Consider the following 20,603-nt stretch of genomic DNA (forward strand, 5'->3'; position numbering starts at 1 on the left):
GCGAAAAGTTCGGTTCGCAGCGAATCCGAACTTCACCGGGTTCGGCCGAACACGTTTTGACCGAACCCGGGCGGGGCAGAAAAAACATTACAAAAATATTATACTAATCGGCAGCCACTTGTCTCTATCAATCACTGATAGAGAAAAGAGGCTGCTGATTAAAAATAAAATAAAAAGCATTTCATACGTACCCGGTCGTTGTCTTGGTGACGAGTCCCTCTTCTTCCTCCAGTCCGACCTTCTTTCCTGACGCGGCAGCCTGTGATTGGCTGCAGAGGCGGTCACGTGGGATGAAGCGTCATCCCTGGAGGCCGGCCTTCTGACATCCTGACGTGCGTGACCGCCACTACAGCCTGTGATTGGCTGCAGAGGCCGCTGCAGCCTGTGATTGGCTGCAGAGGCGGTCACGTGGGATGAAGCGTCATCCCTGGAGGCCGGCCTTCTGACGTCATCCGGACGTGCGTGACCGCCACTACAGCCTGTGATTGGCTGCAGCGGCGACATGGATGAAACGTCATCGCTGGAGGCCGGACAGGAGGAATGTAAGTATGAACGTATTTTTTATTTTTTTTTATTACATTAAAATTGTATTTTCCGCGCGCCGAGCATGGTACTGTCAAGGTTGCTGAAAGAGTTAGTGCAGCCCATTAACTCTTTCAGCACCCTGGACAGTACGATGCTCGGCGCACGGAAATTACAGGTTCGGTCAGAACTAGTTCGGTCCGAATCGAACTTTTTTGTGAAATTCGGTGAACTAGCCGAACCAAACTTTTCATAAGTTCTCTCATCTCTAGTGGTGTTGACAGTGAAAATTCCTCTGTCATCGTTCAGCAAATATCAGCAACAACCGCAGCAGCCAGGGGCGTAACTAGGAAAGACTGGGCCCCATAGCAAACTTTTGACTGGGCACCCCCCTCCCTCCCCTAGGTGTCACACAACCCCCCTTGTAGATAACGCCATACAGCCCCCCTGTAGATAACATCATACAGCCCCCCTGTAGATAACGCCATACAGCCCCCCTGTAGGTAACGCTATACAACCCCGCTGTAGGTAACGCCATACAGCCCCCCTGTAGGTAACGCTATACAGCCCCCCCTGTAGGTAACGCTATGCAGCCCCCCCGTAGGTAACGCTATACAGCCCCCCTGTAGGTAACGCTAAACAGCCCCCCCTGTAGGTAACGCCCTACAGCCCCCTGTAGGTAACTCTATAAAGCCCCCACTGTAGGTAACGCCATGCAGCACCTTCCCCCCCAAAAAATCCAAACTATAGTGTGTCCTACAAAAGACATGTATCCCCTATCCACAGGATAGGGGATAAATGTGTGATCGCTGGCACTGATAGGGAGAACAGGGGACCGAAAGTCCCCCGAAGTTCTCCATGACGAACCTCTGACTTCCGGAGTCTGCGCAGCTCAATAAAAATGAAAGGAGCGCTGGTCACGCATGTGCACAAGCGCGATCGGCGCTCCATTCATTTCTACGGAGCTGCCGACACAGCCCCCGGAAGTCCGAGGTTTGTGATGGAGAATATTGGGGGACTTTCGGTCCCCCGTTCTCCCTATCGCTGCCAGCGATCACACATGTATCCCCTATCGATTGTGATATTCTTTTTGGTCAAATTCTTGTTTCTATTGTGCCGCAGAGACGACTGATTGCGGAGCATGCGTAGTAGCGTTCTAGGATCGTAACTGGAACCTGGAGTGTGGTGAACTTCCCTCCTTTGTTTTTCCAACATAAGAATAGCGATTGATATATTGAGATTGATGATGTATTGAAGATGTATTGTATGTTGCATTTTTACACTTTTTGAGTATTATATAACAAGTTGAAGATTGTCATTAAGACTAATGTATGTTTCACCTGGGAGACCGGCTTCACGATTTTCACTGGTTGAAACGGACCATGTGATTACTTGTATTCACCTATTTAAAATGATGTTTTTAGACATGATGTTAGGCTTGACAAAGACCCCCTCACTCACTATGGGTCGAAACATTGCCTATCGTTTGTGGATGTCTTGACAATAAAAACCACTTAGAAGATTTGAAGACGTGTGCTGTTGTCCTACTACTTCTTTTGAAATATCCACAGGATATGTCATAAATGTCAGATGCAGGTCCCACCTCAGGGATCCGCACCTATCTCTAGAACGGGGCCCCGTAAACCCTGTTCTATCTTTTTGTGCTCACGCTGCCTCCCGGCACTTACCGATTACATGATCGGGAGTTACGGAAACAGCGTAACTCGCTGAGCTACACTGTTTGCGTAACTGCCATAGAATGGAATAGTGGTTACGTAAACAGCATAGCTCGCATGCTACATTGCTTCCCTAACTGATATTAACTACTATGGGAGTTACGTGTACAGCATAGCTCAGCGACTTACGCTGTTTCCGTAACCCCCGACCATGTAATCAGGAAGTGGCCGGGTGGCAGCGTGAGTACAAAAAGATAGAACAGGGTTTTAGTAGACCCTGTTCTAGAGATAGGTGCGGCCCCAGAGGTGGGATCTGCATCTATCTGACATTTATGACATATCCTCTACCAATTTTTGTTTTTTTGTTTTTCACTCCCCGCCTTCCAAGAGCCATAAACTTTTTATTTTTCCGTCAATGGAGTAGTGTGAAGGCTTATTTTTTACGGGAGGAGTTGTAGTTTCTATTTAAAGTACCATAAGATTTACTGGGAAACTACAAAAAAAAATTCTTTGTGAGGTGGAATTGGAAAACACTGTGATTCCTCCATTGTTTTTTTGGGTTTCGTTTTACGGCTTGTATGTGCGGTAAAAAAGGCAAATTAACTTTATTCTGCAGCTCAATATGATTAAGGTGATACCAAATAGATATAGTTTTTTTGAGGAGTTACTAGTTTTAAAAAGATAAAACTATTTGTTAACATTTTTTTATTTTGTGTCACCCCATTCTGAGAGCCATAACTTTTTATTTTTCAGACGTTTGAGCGATGTAAGGGCATATTTTTTGTGGGACGAGCTGTAGTTTTTATTGGTTTCCTTTTTTTGGTACATACAATTTTTTTATCACTTTTTATGACATTTTTTGGGATCCATAACTATATCGAGAATGGGTGTCACCCGACCCCCCTTTCACCTGGTGAGGCGGACACTGGTTGCCGACTACAGGAGGGGATTATGTGGAGAGGTGGCCACGCATGCGAACGTCTCTCTCCATTACGTTTTATGGGAGTTACGGAAACAGCTGAGAAGTGCCAGCTGGGATGATGGGATAATGTTGAGATGACAAAGATGCTTATTTTAGTGTGACAACCTCTTTTGATCCTATTGGACTAGAGGTTAAAAGCAGAAAAATGGCAATACCCAAGGGGACACCATTAACAAGTGCTTAGCATATTCCCTGTGGCTGCCCTAGGGGCCTGTCAAGGTTTACAGTGGTCTATAGTGTGCCAATGAAGCTCAGGCTTATAAATATATATGGTCATAAGATTTTCATTTTTGACTTGTTTGCACCAAAATCAGCGTGAAAACTGGCCACAAACACCATCCTATTGATTTAAATGGGAAACCGCCGCATTGCTCATATAGCATGGAATTGGCGCAATATCTGCACGTATTCCCGCTAAAAACGTGTTGTGTAGCCCCACGAGGATTAGCCCCATTAAATGGGGCTCATCTGCTCGCGGATATGAAACTGATGAATCCATGGCAGAAATCAGAGCCAGCCTCCAATTTCTGCCACAGATTTTCTTCCAAACCCATGTTGGATGTTTCCACGTAACAAATACTGTTGGGGCATGTTTACATGACAGATTTTTCATCTGGAGCTACCCTTTAAAAATAAACATAAACCATTTTTTCCATATTAAACGTGATGTCAATAGCATACACCATATTATAATAATAAAGTAATATAAAAAGACAATAAATGTACAAATCTCACAGGTAAACTAACTACTATAAATCCTTAAATCTCTGGCTGCAACACTGGACACACAAAATGGATTTCGAGGTACAAGGCAAGATGTGGGTGAAGTGATCATTTTACAGGTTCCATATAAAAGCCCTGTTAGTATTATTATTAATATTATTTTTTAAACTAACAGTTTTTAAACAAATGTTACCTGTGCAAAAAAAGAAAAACCTTTTGTGTCTGCGTCTCCATGATAACACTTCCGGTGATCCCAAATTTTGTGTTGTCATATGAACATTTTGTAAATCCAAATTTTTGTCAACGAAATATGCACATTCTAAGGCCTCACTCACACGAGCGTGGCCTTTTTGCGCACGCAAAAACGCGGTGTTTTGCGTGCGCAAAAACCACTAAACAGCTCCGTGTGGCAGCAGCATATGATGCGCGGCTGCGTGCTTTTCGCGCAGCCGCCATCATTATGACACTCCATTTGGATGTTTGTAAACAGAAAAGCACGTGGTGCTTTTCTGTTTAAATTCATCCTTTTGACAGCTGTTGCGCGAATCACGCAGTTCGCACGGAAGTGCTTGCATGTGGCATGCGTGGTTTTCACGCACCCATTGACTTCAATGGGTGCGTGATTCGTGCAAAACGCTGAAAGAACTGACATGTCGTGACTTTTTTTCAGCGGAATCACGCTGAGTAAAAATAACGCACATGTCCGCACGGCCCCATAGACTAATATAGGTCCGTGCAACGCGCGTGCAAATCACGCACGTTGTACGGATGTTTTTCCCGTTCGTCTGAATAAAGCCTAAGGGTCCTTTTACACTGCCGGACCAGGGCCAAGTAAACGAGCGGCGATCAACGAGACAGCTCATTGATCGGCGCTCCTTTACTCCTGTCACAAGGAGCTATGTATGAGGACTAGCGCTCTTTACTACGATCACTTGTCCCCATACATTTCTATAATGTCGGCAGCATAAACAATAAAATCAGCCGATGAACGAATTTCATCGGCTGATCGTTGCCATGTTTACATCGTTTGCCTGATAATTGGCCTATGTAAAAGAGCCCTAACTCACTCCATTAGGATATATGACACACAAGGATAACAGCGATATGAATCTACACTGTATCCTTATGGCAACACTGAACTGGCACAACACAAAGCAGAAGGTTTTGCCATAGGGGCACAAATCGCCTGTAACTTCAATCACTAGTAACTTTTTTTAAAAACATGTCAAAGGGGCTTTAATAGACAACTTGTGGGAGATCTCCCTTGAACAGAACATTAGAAACTGTTTTGATACATAGACTTAAAAACATCATAGTAAACTTTACAAGAAAAGCATAAAAGGCTTAAATGACAGTGAGCAAAATCAATGTTAAAGGCAATGAGTCATGCAGATCACGATGAAACAGATGGAAGTTGGGTCGCCCCTCAGGCATAGGGGTTGTCTTGTACATATTTTCAGTTCTAGCAAATATCACAATTCAAAAAATAAACCAAATTAAGATGGTTCATTTAAACTCTAAAAAAAGTCAAGCCAAAAATATTTGGCAACTTAACTACATCAGGACAACACTGAACCACTGGGAGATCCCTTCCTGCTTATGTTTGTTGCTTTTTGAACAGAACCGTCGTCCTATACACAGCGAAGACGTCTATTTTATAAGCCGATAAGTGTCCGGACTATCAATGCACTAGGAACTGGTAACACCAGTGAGCCATGAGGTATACATAGCGCTTCATGCCTCTCAAAGGGTTAAACAAAATGGCTGCCTACACGGTGTTTAGGAGACGGTTCCACTTTAAAATCCCTGCTGCGGGAACACATTGTACTTGTAGTGTAAATGCTGCAGCTCTCAGCTATAATCAACATTTGAGTTTGCCCTCTGACACCAGTTTTTCATTGAGCTGGCAAAGTTGCTTCAGAAAACCATCATTGGGGCCAATCTCTCTTTTATGCCTCACTGTAGCAACAGCGGTTTTTACATCCATCTTGTGGCGCAGCATGAGGTAAGCTATGACCAACGTGGGTGACCGGCTGTAACCCTCACGGCAGTGGACAAACACACGACCTGAAAGGAGAACACAGGATTCGGTGAGCAGTACACATTTTTTTAAAGTAATCTAATTCCACTTTTCAGGCTAAGTTTACACTTATAGGCCTCATGCACATGGCCAGATTACGCTTCCGTTTTATATACAGCCATAATTTGGCTGTCAGAGAGTTCCAAGGGGGCCTCTACTGTACCTCCAAATGCCTCCCAGTTTTTTTCTCTGTCAGAACAAGGTACTATATATATATATATTTTACAGGATCCATTTTTAATCATTCGTAATGGATATTTTTTCGATCCGTTGAGATCAGTTGCAGAGCAAAAAAAAACAAACAGTGAGAGATTAAAGGTAGTCTGTCACCAGAACGTTTGTATTAAACTAGTACCAGGGTATTGTAGGGGAGACTAACCTGCTTCTAGCTATTATTTTTAATATCTGCTTACTGCCTCCTTTGTAGAGAAATACGTTTTATCAAGTTTATGCTAATGTGCATTTAGGTCCAACGAGGGCATTACCGTTGCACTTAAATGCTCTTACGTCACTCCCTAGTTCAACCCCCCCACCCTTCTTACATTGAGTGACAGGGGCCAGGCAGCGTAATTGGCGCGTTCATGCCTGGCGCAGTACTGTCTGTAAGGCGCGCGTGTCCCTGCTCAACGTTCTAATCAGCACTAATGCGCATGTGCAGCGTCCCTGCTCTTTATTCGGCGCATGCGCAGTAGTGCCGATTAGAACATCAAGCGTAAAGATCGTACTGAGTAAAGAGCAGGGACACGCGCACGCGTTACAGACAGTACTGGGCCAATGCCGATTACGCTGCCTGGCCCCTGTCAATCAATGTAAGAAGTGAGAGAGGGGGGTTGAACCGGGGAGCGACGTAAGAGCATTTAGGTGCAATGCGGACGCCCTCGTCGTACCTAAATGCTCATTACCATAAACTTAATAAAACGTATTTCTCTACAAAGGAGGCAGTAAGCAGAAAATTAAACTAAACGTTAGAAACAGGTTATTCTCCTCTACGATAGAATCATAAGTATTCCAGCCAACAGACGTGTCTTTAAGACATGTAAGTAGACAACGTAAGGCGGAATATTGATCACATGTATAGAGTTGGGATGACGGTCTTTAAAGCGGTCCAGACATGTCTGCAAATAAAAAGTAATACATGACCTAGCATTATACAATATGTAGCCATTCTAATGTAGTTAAGAACTTTAAGAGATTTAAGAACTCATTATAGGCTGGTTTGTGGGGTTTTAACCAAGCATTCAGAATAGTCTTTTTCGCTGTCAATATTAATAGCATAATAATTCTCTTTATTTCTGGTTCGTTTGACTAAGTCAGCATTGAAGACGAGAGTCCACGGATTCATAAGGACTGGTCTACTATAATATTAATAAATGAGACTACTTGGTTCCAAAAGATCTGAATCTGTGGACACTTCCACAAAGAATGACTTATAGTCCAGCTTTGAGAAGTGAGCATTTTGGATATGCATCAGTTGGACTGAGATTTTGACAACACATTTCTTGGGTTTGAACCCCACATTAAAAGCAGTATAAATTCTAAAACTTATCTTCCATTGAAGTTCTCTTAATATCTCAGATTTTACCACTATGTTGGCGTTCTTCCAACACTTATGTTTTTTCCTGGATCTTAACTGGTGATATTTTAATATATGGGAGGGTTTATTTTGACCATTTTTCAAAACAATTAGAATTTAACTCTTTATAACTGATCCTAGAAATATGTAATATATGATAGGTACGAGATATTGAGGTTTTACCTCCTGCATTTGGTATTATTTTATAAAAATCTGATGGATTCCAGAGATTAGGATAGTCTCTGCAAAACTGACTGGCACATTATTTGAAGCTTTGGTTGTGTGCTGTGATAACACTGAGCAGCCACTTACCTCAAGACTAGTGGGAGTGGATATTACTATTTAATGCACCTGAGCCCTCTCCCTCTGTAGCATTTTTTACTTGTCTGCATCCTGTTGGGAACTGGTGTCTACCAACCCATTTAAAACTAACTCCACTGGTAATAATTTGGTCTTTATTTGAGATTGAAAATTCATCTAGCATTTCACGGAAAGTGTAAATCATTCCATTTTCTGGATGGATCACTTGAGTTATAGATTTCAACCCACATTGTTGCCATTTTAAAATGACTCTTTTAGGTATAGTAGTCACTAATGCGGGATGCTCTCCTATTATAAAAAACCTAGTAATGTGGGGAGAAATGCCAAATATAGAGGTACACTTTCCCCAAACCTTCCATGTATCACTGAATAACATCGTATTCCCCTGGGCTACTGGTATGTCAGCATTACATGCCAGAACAATTGAGCTCAAAGGAAACGGTGAGAAAAAAGCCTCCTCATGCTCGCTAGCAACCGAATTTGAGCTCTTTCAAATCCACTCATTAGGATATCCCATGATACATGCCCAATTGTATTTTTCAGGTTTGGAAAGGATATACCCCCTCCCTGCTTGGAAACTTGAAGTCTGTCTAGAGACATTTTATGTATTTTTCCTCTCCAAATAAAAATCGAAGAAAATCCGTTTCTAATTATTTTCGTTCTTTGTTTTTTATTATGAAAGGTATCATTTGGAATGTATATAAGATTTTCAGACGTAGTACGATTTTCACCAGAGACATTCTTCCAAGCAGAGAGAGTGGCATGTCCCTCCATATTCGTAAAGATTTTTCGACATTGGGTAATAGGGTCTGTATATAGTTCTTGTAGATAAATTCTTTAGTTACTCCTAAATATTTTATTTCTTGTTTGGCAATTTTTAATCCCCGTTTCTGAAGTTCCGGATGTTCCCTAATATTTTGTGCTTCATCAAGAAACAATACCTCAGTTTTTTGATTGTTCATTTTAAAGCCTGATAGGGGGCTATATTTATTAAGAATATTAATATTTCTACGAAGGTCTTTATATACATTATGTAAAAAAATAAAAGGTCATCAGCAAACATTGCCACTTTAACTTCGAGGTTGTTCATTTTAATTCCCTGTATATTATCCTTTTGTATGATAGATCTAGCGATAGGCTCTATACGTAAATTAAACAATAAAGGAGATAGTGGACATCCCTGTCTGGTTGAAACTCGTTGTAATCAGTCCTGGAACAGATATATGAGCTGTAGAAGAATAATATATTGCTTGTGTCATATTAAAAAATTGACAGTAATACAGTTTTTTATAAGCACTACGTTGAGCCAGGGCCAGGCCGCTCTATCAAAGGCTTTTTCTGCATCGAATGTAATTATTCCAGCCTTTGGATTTGATTGTGGCCTGACCCTGACCCAATCATGGACTGCCAATATTTTCCTTATATTTCTCACCCCATTCCTTCCTTTTATAAAGCCATTTTGATGTGGACCTATCAAACTCATTATCACTTTTGCTAACCTAGTTGCCATTAATTTAGTATAGATTTTGATATCGGCATTGATGAGGGAAATCGGGCGATAAGATTTTGGATCTGAAGGGTCTTTATATTTTTTTGGTATCAATTTTATATATGCCACATTCCCCGATTGCAGACCTTTACCATGCTGATACATATAGTTAAAAAGATTTAATAAAGCATCTTTTATATGTGGAATGAAAGATTTAAAGAATTCATTTGTAAATCCATCTGGTCCTGGACTTTTTTCCATTGGCTAATCCAGCAATTGTTTCCCTAAGTTCTTGAAGAGTTATTGGTTTGTTTATAAATTATGGTTTTTCATCATTGAGTTTCTGCAATTTAACCCCTTCAGGACCAAGCTCATTTTGGCCGTCAGAACCAGCCCCATTTTTTCAAATCTGACATGTGTCACTTTATAGTAAAAAAGGAGTGGAAAAAAGGACCAAAGGCACTGCTAATAATGGCAAAAGCTAGATGATTCAAAGCATTAAAAGTATTTATTGACAATGGACAGGCTACGCGTTTCAACGCCGGACCGGCGTCTTCATCAGGCCAATACACACAGTGCGATTAGCAAGGGTTTAAATACAAATGACAAAATTACCAATTAGCTGTCAGTCAGAACAAAGAACTGCCAAAAACAGCGGGTCAAAAGACAAATGTCAAGTCGGTCAATGCATTGCAGCGTAAAGAACAAAATCCACATATAAGAACATGAATAAAAAACAAATAACATGAGTAAAAAAAACAAAAACAAATAACACACAGAAAACGATAATTCAATAAATCAATAGGGATAAAACATTACATCAATAGGGATAACGATATTAGGGTTATTAATGTTCAGGGAATAGTTCCGTAATACAGTAAATGTACTCACCCATTACGGAGTTGCTCAAAAAACGTCTGAAAATCAGGGGCTGTTTTCCCTTGAAAACAGCTCCGTATTTTCAGAAGTTTTTGGTCACTACGTGTGCACATACCCTTATCGTTAGCATTTTGACCCCACAGTTTTTTTTGCTAAATTTATTTGAATTAGTCTGTGAGGTTGAAAATCTACTTTATTTTATGAAAAAACATAAAATTTTCTAATTTTTACAAGGAATAAAGGAGAAAAAGCACCCCAACATTTGTAAAGCAATTTCTCCCGATTACGGCAATACCCCTTATGTGGTAATAAACTGCTGTTTAGACCCACGACAGGGCTCAGAAAGGAATGAGCGTCATTTGGATTTTGAAGCGCAGATTTTGCTGGAATGGTTTTCGGTGCCATGTTGCGTTTGCAACGCCCTCGAGGCACAAAAACAGTGGAAACCCCCCAAAAGTGACCCCATTTTGGAAACTACACCCCTCAAGGAATTTTTCTAAGATGATAGTTAGCTAAATTTATTGGAATTAGTCTGAGGATAAAAATCTACTTTTTTTCTGAAAAAACATAGAATTTTAAATTTTTTACAAGGAATAAAGGAGAAAAAGCACCCCAACTTTTGTAAATACCCCATATGTGGTCATAAACTTCTGTTTGGACATATGGCAGGGCTTAGGATGGCAGGAGCACTACTTGGCATGCAGACTTTGCTTGATTGGTTTTTAGGCGTCATGTCGCATTTGCAGAGCCCCTGAGGTACGAGTACAGTAGAAGACACTGAGAAGTGTCCGCATTTTGGAAACGACACCCCTCAAGGCATTTAGCATTTGCATGAACATACGATAGGGCTTAGGAGTGAAAGAGCACAATGCGCATTTGAGGTCTATTTTGGTGATTTTCACAATTGCAGGGCCCTGAGGTCAAATAGTAAAACAAACCCGCAAGTAGTGACCTCTATTTTCTAAACTGCACCCCTCAAGGCAAAGGGGTGTAGTGGGCATTTTGATCCCACAGGTTTTTGGTTTTTTTATTTATTAGAAATGAACGCTCAGCGGATGGTGCAAAGTGAAAATTACAATTTTCCACTGATATGCCATTTTAGTGCCCAATATGTGGTGACCAGTTTGTGTATAATGTAGGGGCATATGTAATCTGTGCGGAGTACATCAGGGTATAATAAGGGGGTATAATAATGCGGTAACTAAATAATAATCCGCAGATATGTGGCCAGTGTGACACTGATAAATGGTGCCCAATCTTATCCGCTTTTGGAACGCTCTGCACATTTTGCATCGCCATATTCTGAGAGACAGAACTTCTTTCTTTTTTCTCCACCGGAGCTGTGTAAGGGCTTATTTGTTGCGGTACAATCTGTAGTTTTCATTGGTATCATTTTGGGGTACATGCTATTTTATTTATCCCTTTTTATTAAATTTTTTGGCAAGAAAGGTGACCAAAACCAAGCAACCCTGACCGTGTTTATTTATTTACGACGTTCACCCTGCACTATAAATGACATATTTTTGATTCTGTGGGTCGATACGATTACGGCGGTCCCATATGTACATAGGTATTTTAAATATATTTTACAGGGTTTGCACAATAAAATCACTTTTTTTTTTTAATCATTTCTTTTCTGTGTCACCTTATTCTGAGAGCCACAACTTTTTTATTTTTCCGGCAAAAAAGCTGACTAATGGCTTGTTTTTTGCGAGACGGGCTGTACTTTGTATTGGTGTAATTTTGGGGTACATGCAACATTTTGATCACTTTTTATTCTGTTTTGAGAGGGGTGGTGACCGAAAAACAGCGATTCTGGAATGTATTTATTTTTTACGGTGTTCACCGAGCAGGGAAAATGACGTGATATCTTTATCGTTTGGGTCGTTCTGGATGCAGCAATACCAAATATGTGTACTTTTTAAAAAAAATTCCTATAATAAAAGTCTTATGGGAAAAAAGGCGGTTATTGTTTTTTTTAGCTTTAAACTTCTTTACATTTTTTTTACTTTCTTTTAACTTTTTTTTTCTTCCCACTATGGGACTTGAAGGTATAAAGCCCTGATCGCTATTCTAATACACTGTACTACCTACATAGTGCAGTGTATTAGGAGCCCCGAGGGGAAACACCAGTGTCGACTTGTCAAAGTAGCTGTAGAAATATTTAATATAAGACTAATTGGAGTTTGGTCAGATATTATTATTTTGTGAATCTTTGTCGTTTCTGTTCCAAGTAGCAGATTCTTAGTAATTAGGATATTATCAACTCTAGAAAGCGAATTGAATTGTGATGAGAAATAGGTATAATCCTTTTCCACTGGGTTCAACACTCTCCATAGATCAATTAGTAATGTACAGTATTATTAATAATATAATTAAATACTACTTCTGTAGTATGCAGGAAACCTCCTACTAATCTATCCATATCGCGATCACCCACTGCATTGAAATCGAATGCTATAATTTTTGTATTTGTTTCATCGTGCAATATCCATTCAGTTAGATCCTTATAAAAAAATGTCCTTCTCATTATTGACAAATATTATAGATCACTTCACTTTCTCTTCTCCCATCTTTAGAAGAACTCTCATCCTTCTATCTGAATCATCATACTCGGTGCTAATTAATTCATATCTCACATTTTTATTCATTAAAATAATAACACCTTTTTTTTATTTAGATGTTCCTTTACCTATAGCTTCTCCCACCCATTTGCTTTCAAGTTTCTTAATTTCACTTGGACCTAGATATGTCTCTTGGAGTAGCGCTATATTGGTTTTCAAATCCTGTAGAGGTTTATGTATTTTAGTTCTCTAGGAGTTTCTAAGATTACGTTGAGCCCCAATTTGTTCCTTTTGATTTATTCATGGATACTGTGGCCAATAAACACAAGAAATATATACTGAAATTGCAGTAAAAATGATGCATCTGACATGCAACACCTGCATTTCCATAAACTAAACTGGCTCTGCAAGTTAGACCTTGTCTCGATATCAGCATGCACACTCCAGAGTCAGATCACAAACCGAAGACATAGCTGTTCTGTGCCGCCACTTTCACCAGCAGCGGTAAGCAGATTGTAAATTGACCTGTCAAGATTGGAATGTAATTATTGCTGATGTTCACACTTTGCAGAGGAGAAAATACAAGTACAGAAAGACATACTGGGGACGTCAATGAAGATGACTGCGTGTGGCCGTCTCTGCAGCAGAATTGTGTGTTTGATATAACGATATCATTTTGTTAATGTTTATTTAATGTGACGATTAAGTTTCCATTTCAAAGGCTTATAACAACTCTACAGTGACATTTGACAAATCCATAAACCGTGATTGAACTAGTCGTTGTCAAGGAGAAAATACACATAGAAGATGGAATTCATTATACTACTGGTAACTCTCTTGCTGGGATATTTAAGTTGATATTGTGAAAGTAATTTACTGGTAAATAGCAGGCAAGAGGGCGAGTCACACAGCCCAAAGTTTATCTTGCAGCCACCCCAATGTTCCAACGCACCTCAGGACCCCATGTGATTCATACATAGCAGAGGCAGCCCTTTTGTGTGCCAATCATAAAATTAGTTATGAAAATGTAACCTATCAATTCTCATTGGCAGCCAACCCAAAAACGAGAATGGTGCTCATCACCATTGCTCAAGAGCCTAATTCTCAACCCACAGATATTCGTACAAAAAGGATAAGAGTGTCTTTTTGGACTCTTCTTCCTTTATAGTAAGGCAGGTGGTTTTAAAGTGACTAGTCTCTTGATGGACTGTGCAACACCAATAGGGTATGTTCACATGCTTAGCAAAAAACGTCTGAAAATACGGAGCTGTTTTCAAGGGAAAACCGCTCCTGATTTTCAGGCATTTTTTTAAGCAAACTCGCGTTTTTCATTGCGTTTATTACGGATGCTTTTGGAGCTGTTTTTCTATAGAGCCAATTAAAAATGGCTCCAAAAACGTCTCAAGAAGTGACATGCACTTCTTTTTATGGGGTGTCTTTTTACATTCAGTTTTTTCAAAATGGCCATGTAAAAAATCTCCCCGTCGGAATAGAACACCGTTTTTCCCATTGAAATCAATGGGCAGATGTTTGAAGGCGTTCTGCTTCCGATTTGTCGTCCATTTATCGGCCCGAAAAACAGTCGAAAATAAGCCATGTGAACATACCCTTAGAGCCAATATTGCACACCAAGCAATTTTGATCTGACTTTATCTAAGTGGAATTTTGTAGATAAGCCCTTGCATGTTGAGCTAATGTAGAGGACTTCCAAACTGCCTCTCTGCTCATTTCAAAGTTAGACTCTACTTACGGGGAGAAAAACATTAGAAAAATATTACACTAATCGGCAGCCACTTGTCTCTATCAATAACGGAGAAAAGAGGCTGCTGATTAAAAATAAAATAAAAAGCATTTCATACGTACCCGGTCGTTGTCTTGGTGACGAGTCCCTCTTCTTCCTCCAGTCCGATATTCTTTTGTGACGCGGCAGCCTGTGATTGGCTGCAGAGGCCGCTGCAGCCTGTAATTGGCTGCAGAGGCGGTCACGTGGGATGAAGCGTCATCCCTGGAGGCCAGCCTTCTGACGTCATCCTGGCGTGCGTGACCGCCACTACAGCCTGTGATTGGCTGCAGCGGCGACATAGATTGAACGTCATCGCTGGAGGCCGGACAGGAGGAATGTAAGTATGAACTTTTTTTTTTATTACATTAAAATTGTATTTTCCGCGCGCCGAGCATGGTACTGTCAAGGTTGCTGAAAGAGTTACCGCCGATCAGTGCAGCCCATTAACTCTTTCAGCACCCTGGACAGTACCATGCTCGGCGCAAGGAAACGGAAACACGGAGTGCACACGGAAATCACACGGCCGTTAATACGGGTTCACGGACCCGTCAAAAGTGGCCGTGAAAACGGTGATGTAAGTGTGCACGAGGCCTAACTTTATAAAAACATTCCTTTATCTTGAACCGGTTTGGCACTATCTGTCCTTCTCATTGTCATTCACACCATGCGTAAATTTCCCTTTATATCTCCTCCAAATGATAACAATTTGAATAGTTTATGATTCATATTGTCCTTTTAATTGATTTTCAAGTAAGACTTCTCTTGTGCTGCACCGCACTTATGGAAAGCAAAGTCTTTTCTACCAGGGAGGAATTGTCATTTACAAATGAATGATCACATCACTTCCATGTTCCCAGATTTCCCTCTCAACTATACATTTATTATATGTTCAACTTTCTAGCTGTATGGATGATCCATCTTCTATATCGGTAAGTACAATTTAAGATCAGATACTTTGGATTCTTAGTGTAAAAACTGTACTGAACTATGTCTGCACCAAAATGACTCTTAGTGGTGAAACTTACTATACATACCCATAGTTATATCCTCCTGGACATACAAATGTGGTTACATGGGCACACCGTGTTAACTGCTCATTTTGACCATCCCATCAGTCATCTATTTAGTGTCGTGCTCTCATACACACTACAGGCTTGTCTTACTAATGCCGCTTTCTATTCTATACTTCTATTCGCTTGCACTGGCACTGCTAACATTACCTTGTGTATCATATTTTTCCTTTTGAGATTGGAACCACTTATAAAGATAAGTTGGCAGTTACGGTCTTCCAGTTGACTCATTTTTTCTGTTACTTTGAAGCAAAACCTACTGTTCATTATATTTCTAGAGATCTTATTTCATAGTAGATTATTCTCAAGTCAAAGTATTACAACAAAACTTTATAGTGAGTACATCATAGAACACTTCGGTATCATTTATACGCAGCCAATGTTATGCCGCACTGATAAAACCCGAAAATGACACCATTTTAAGGAAGCTGCTTGCAATGAAATGAAGCCTGGCTGCATTGGATATCAGCTTCAAACTGAAAACTCAACTCTATAATGGGATTCTAACAAGAGTCAAAGGCAGCGAGAGGAAGAGAGTGTGTAAAATGCAAATACTCAATTGTTTAAATGCTACTAAAGTAGGCCTGTTCTGCAAGTGATCCAGGACCCGGCTGCAATCTCCACTTTGCCAATACAAGATAACGAGGCAGCTTCTTTTTATGGGTGACACATTTCTTTTCATGCATATTTACTCTCAGAAGTTATATTTTGGAAAGGTTCGAATCATGTCAGCTCGGTTTTATCTTATTATGCTGTGACAGACAAAAAAACTTTAAAAATGGAGAAATTGAAAGCACAACGCCACCTACAGGTGAACGCCACCTACCTGAATAGCACCCAAGTCTGTACAGCAAGAACAATGATATTGTCTGCATCAATTGACAACAAAAAAAAATGGAAATTCTATTTTATGGATATACGAGATTGAAAAATAGTGATAACTATTACTTTTTATCTGAACCGGATTTGTGCTACGAGTGGCGGTCACTTCTCTTCCCCGTCACACTCCAAATAAGTGTTTTGTACAATGACATGTAAAGTAGGACATCAGTTGTCCCATAATATTGCAAAAATATCAGACATCTGCCATTTTCATTATTACCCCGCAAAATATATTATAAAAAATTCTCTTAGAATGCTCTTGGTCTCTCGGCGGTGCTATATTCTGATATAGGATTTCATTTGAAATATTTTTTATTATCATTAAGGAAAACCGCTTTTGCCAACCTTACACTGCAGACTGCGTTGCTATGCATTGGGCTGAATATGTCTGGGCCACTGCTTAAAGGGGTGGATTGCTTAGGACAAATCCATTTGGTTAGAAGGGTCTCCTAAAATAAGCTGACCACAGGTTGTCCTGTTGCTTGGATGCCCTAGTGATAAACTGTAATCTGATTGTAATCTGTAATTGTAAATTTCTCCAGTGTCACCTCAGGAGAAATGACTTGTAAAATGTTGCCCAATTAAGTCAGAGCTTGCCTGTGTAACTCACGGATTCACTCGGTCCTCTCGAGAGACATTGAGGCGGTCAGGATTTCAACCGAAAAACTCATGTGGATCTTCTAATTGAGCTACCAGGCTTCTAGACAGCTCAAATGCTAAATCTATTGTCTAGGTTCTGTTTGCCTTGATTATCTAATTAGTCTCACCAGTTTAGCTCCTATATAAGTCTAGCCCTTGAACTTCCTCCATGACAGACTATTGAGCTTCCTGCCTCCTGTCTAGTTCCTTGCTGCTTTACTCTACAAACTCTTGCTGCTTATTTGTGTACCGAACTTGGAATAATTCCTAACTACATCTATGCCTTACTCTACAAATGGTTGCAGATTATTTGTATACAGAACTTGGATTGTTTCCTCACCACATCTCTGCCTTACACTACCAACTGTTACCGCTTATCTGTGTCCTGAACCTAGACTGTTAATGGACTACTCTTGCTATTGTCACCAACCTTACAGATGGATTCGGCCTCTGGACTTCAAACCTGCTACCAGACTACAGGCACTTTTTGTATTCTGTGAATTTATGTTCTCCGCTATGTTGGACGGACTTCTGAAGCATTTAATTCAAACATCTTTGATTTTATTTGAAGTGGGTACAGCTGAGCATTAAGAACAAGCTATATTGGGGGACAATGCTCTACAAAACAGGAGGGTTAGAATCCCTTAAATACTGCCTTAACATCAATTTGAGACTCCTAAATATTCCCCCTAATTATAGTTCTATGAATTATACACATCCAGTCTGCTAAGTACTAAACACATGGAGCTGATGGAACTCTCTGCAAACTATGCCGTTCCTCACTCCCATCTTACTGAGGCATGGCACTTAGCTGTCCTTTCATTATGGCAATGTGATATATTGTGCTGGCACAACGTATTCATTTTTATCACAATAGCACATTATAAACATGTACAGATGGCCAGAGACAGATGGAGGTGATATAAGCCTTCATCCAGTGAAATACTAGCCAAAGGAAGTGATAAATCAAAGCTCACAGTTGACAAGGACAGGAAAGAGGTTAGAAATTCTGATAATCTGTTTGTCAAGCTGGGCCATTGAGGGAAATTTTAATATTAAAGATACACTTTACTTGGACATTATAATATTAGGAAGGTCTGTTATGTTGAAGGACTGAATACATTGAATATTAAACACTCTCATTCCATATCATGTAGATTCAGTAAAAGGTTTGTACAGGATTTTACATTAATAGACCCTCAATAGGTAATGGGTGGGATGCCAAACAAGGGACCCCCATTGGAATAAAAATCTGTTTTTCTGCCTCATCACAGGCAGCTGTACAGTATAAGGACCCCACCGAAGACAACGCCTTATATATCGGATTCCTGGAGCCCTGTGAGTGCGACATGTGGAAATGGGATATTCAAGAAATCTATAGGTCCATACTATACCTCTGTATGCCTCAGATTTTAAACATGTGGCATGTTCCATTGTATGCTGTATTATGCATGCATTCTCCGTTAGAAGCATTGCTTCTAGGGGGAAATACGGTGCTGCATGAAGACACCATACGGCAGTACACATAGTTCTCTAATACAAAACTGTAGGGACTCCATGTGCCATGGTACAGGCTCCATACACACAGCTTTAAAATGGGTTTTTCCGGATAGAAGAAATTGATCAATATCTGATCGGTGGGAGTCCAACTCTCGGCACCCCTGACAATCAGCTGCTTCCCCCTTCATTTCTTACCTGGTCTGTACTGTGCAACGCCGACACACTTGTAGCAGCGGCTCACAGTATTACAGCCTTCTGTAATACTGTGAACTGCCGCTACAAGTGTGTCATGGTTTCACAGTACGGAGAAGTGACAGGAATGAAGGCCAAGAACAGCTGATTGGCAGGGGTGGCAAGATGAATGTAGGCCAAGAACAGCTGATTGGCAGGGGTGGCAAGAGTTGGACTCCCACCAATCAGATATTGATGGCCCATCCTGAGGATAGGCCATCAATTTTTTCCTTAGTAGAAAACCCCTTTAACTGCAGCCACAACTGAACGTTCAGATTTTAACAGGTTCCCGACCGCTGGCCGTAAATATACGGCCAGCGGTCAGGGTCTCTAAAGTCCGGCGTATAGTATATATACGGCCGCACTTCAGAGACTGTGCACGCGCAATCGCGTGCACACAGCTCTATGCCCTGGCTGTTGCTAACAGCCATGGGCACTGGGCAGAATGTCAGGGGTCAATCTTTTGGCCCCTGAACATGTGATCGCTGTGACAACCAATCACAGCGATCACATGCATTTCTGCATAGAAAACAGTGTGCACGCGATCGCGTGCACACAGCCCTGTGCCCTCGCTGTTACCAACAGCTCTGGGCACTGGGCAGAGTATCAGGGACCAATCTGATGGTCCCTGATCATGTGGTCGCTGTGAAAACCTATCACAGCGACCACATTTGTTTTATTTTGACTTTTCTGGCAGTAAATCTCCTGCCTCTTTTCTTCTCCTCAAACATTGTTTCAGTTTGAGGAGAAGAAGAGACTCGGGAGAATTGCTGCCAGAAGAATACAGTGAAAAAAAATACAGTTACACTAAAACATTCTCTGTATAGATAGATTTCTATCTATCTATACAATCTATCTATCCATCTATCTTTTTTTCTATCTATCTATCTACCTTTCTTTCTTTTATTCTATTAGAATAGGCAGGTAGGGAGTATATAATTATATATATATCCACATATATATAATATATATAGCAATAGCGGTTTATTTTTTTGTTAGCGGTAGTGTAGATATATATAGCAGTTAGTTTGTGTGTTTTATAAAAAAAATAAAAAAATTTGTTTAGTTAGTGTTAGTGTTAGTGTTAGTTACGTTATGGCGAGGAAGTTGTTTAGCGCCGAGGAGGCATACGCCATGCTGTGGTCTGAGTCGGAGACCGCATCAGAGATGGCGTCCGAGATGGAACCTGTTTTAGGTAGTGACGATGACAGCGTCACTTCAGGTTCATCCTCAGGGGACGTTGTCCCTGATGCAGTCGAAACTGCAGAACATGAAAGCGCAGGGCCAAGTAGCGCTGTAGCACGGGACAGCCTGGTCCCTCCAGTCCAGGCTCTTGTATGGGCACCTGCCCCATCTTTTGGGCCTAGAATCCACGGATTTACGGCCACTTCTGGCATAACCGTGGACAATACAAATTTTGTCCAAATGGATTACTTCCATTTATTTATAACGGACGACATCCTAAATCAGATTGTCCACGAAACAAATTTATATGCCACGCAATATATAAGGCAGAAACCTTCATCCACCCATGCCAGAGATTGGACGCCCACCAATTTGCAGGAATTAAAAAAATTTTTGGGGCTCACCCTAAATATGGGTATTGTCAAAAAGCCCTCCATTAGGTCTTACTGGTCAACAAGACCCGCCCAAGCCACCCCAGTATATTCTGCAGTAATGCCCAGGTCT

The 20,603-nt window shown here is 40.8% G+C and overlaps 1 protein-coding gene across 1 annotated transcript in view; it reads right to left on the reverse strand.

The window, feature by feature from the left end:
- Nucleotides 1-2,452: 2,452 nt before the first annotated feature.
- Nucleotides 2,453-20,603, reverse strand: part of DUSP3 (dual specificity phosphatase 3) — a 57,368-nt gene continuing 39,217 nt past the window's right edge. The window contains exon 3 of the mRNA XM_075846231.1: nt 2,453-5,970. Within this exon, the coding sequence (XP_075702346.1) occupies nt 5,765-5,970 (206 nt within the window). The 3' untranslated portion in view covers nt 2,453-5,764. The remainder of the gene's footprint in view (nt 5,971-20,603) is intronic.

Source organism: Rhinoderma darwinii, chromosome 13, assembly GCF_050947455.1.
Source record: "Rhinoderma darwinii isolate aRhiDar2 chromosome 13, aRhiDar2.hap1, whole genome shotgun sequence".
In the NCBI taxonomy this organism is placed as follows: Eukaryota; Metazoa; Chordata; class Amphibia; order Anura; family Rhinodermatidae; genus Rhinoderma; species Rhinoderma darwinii.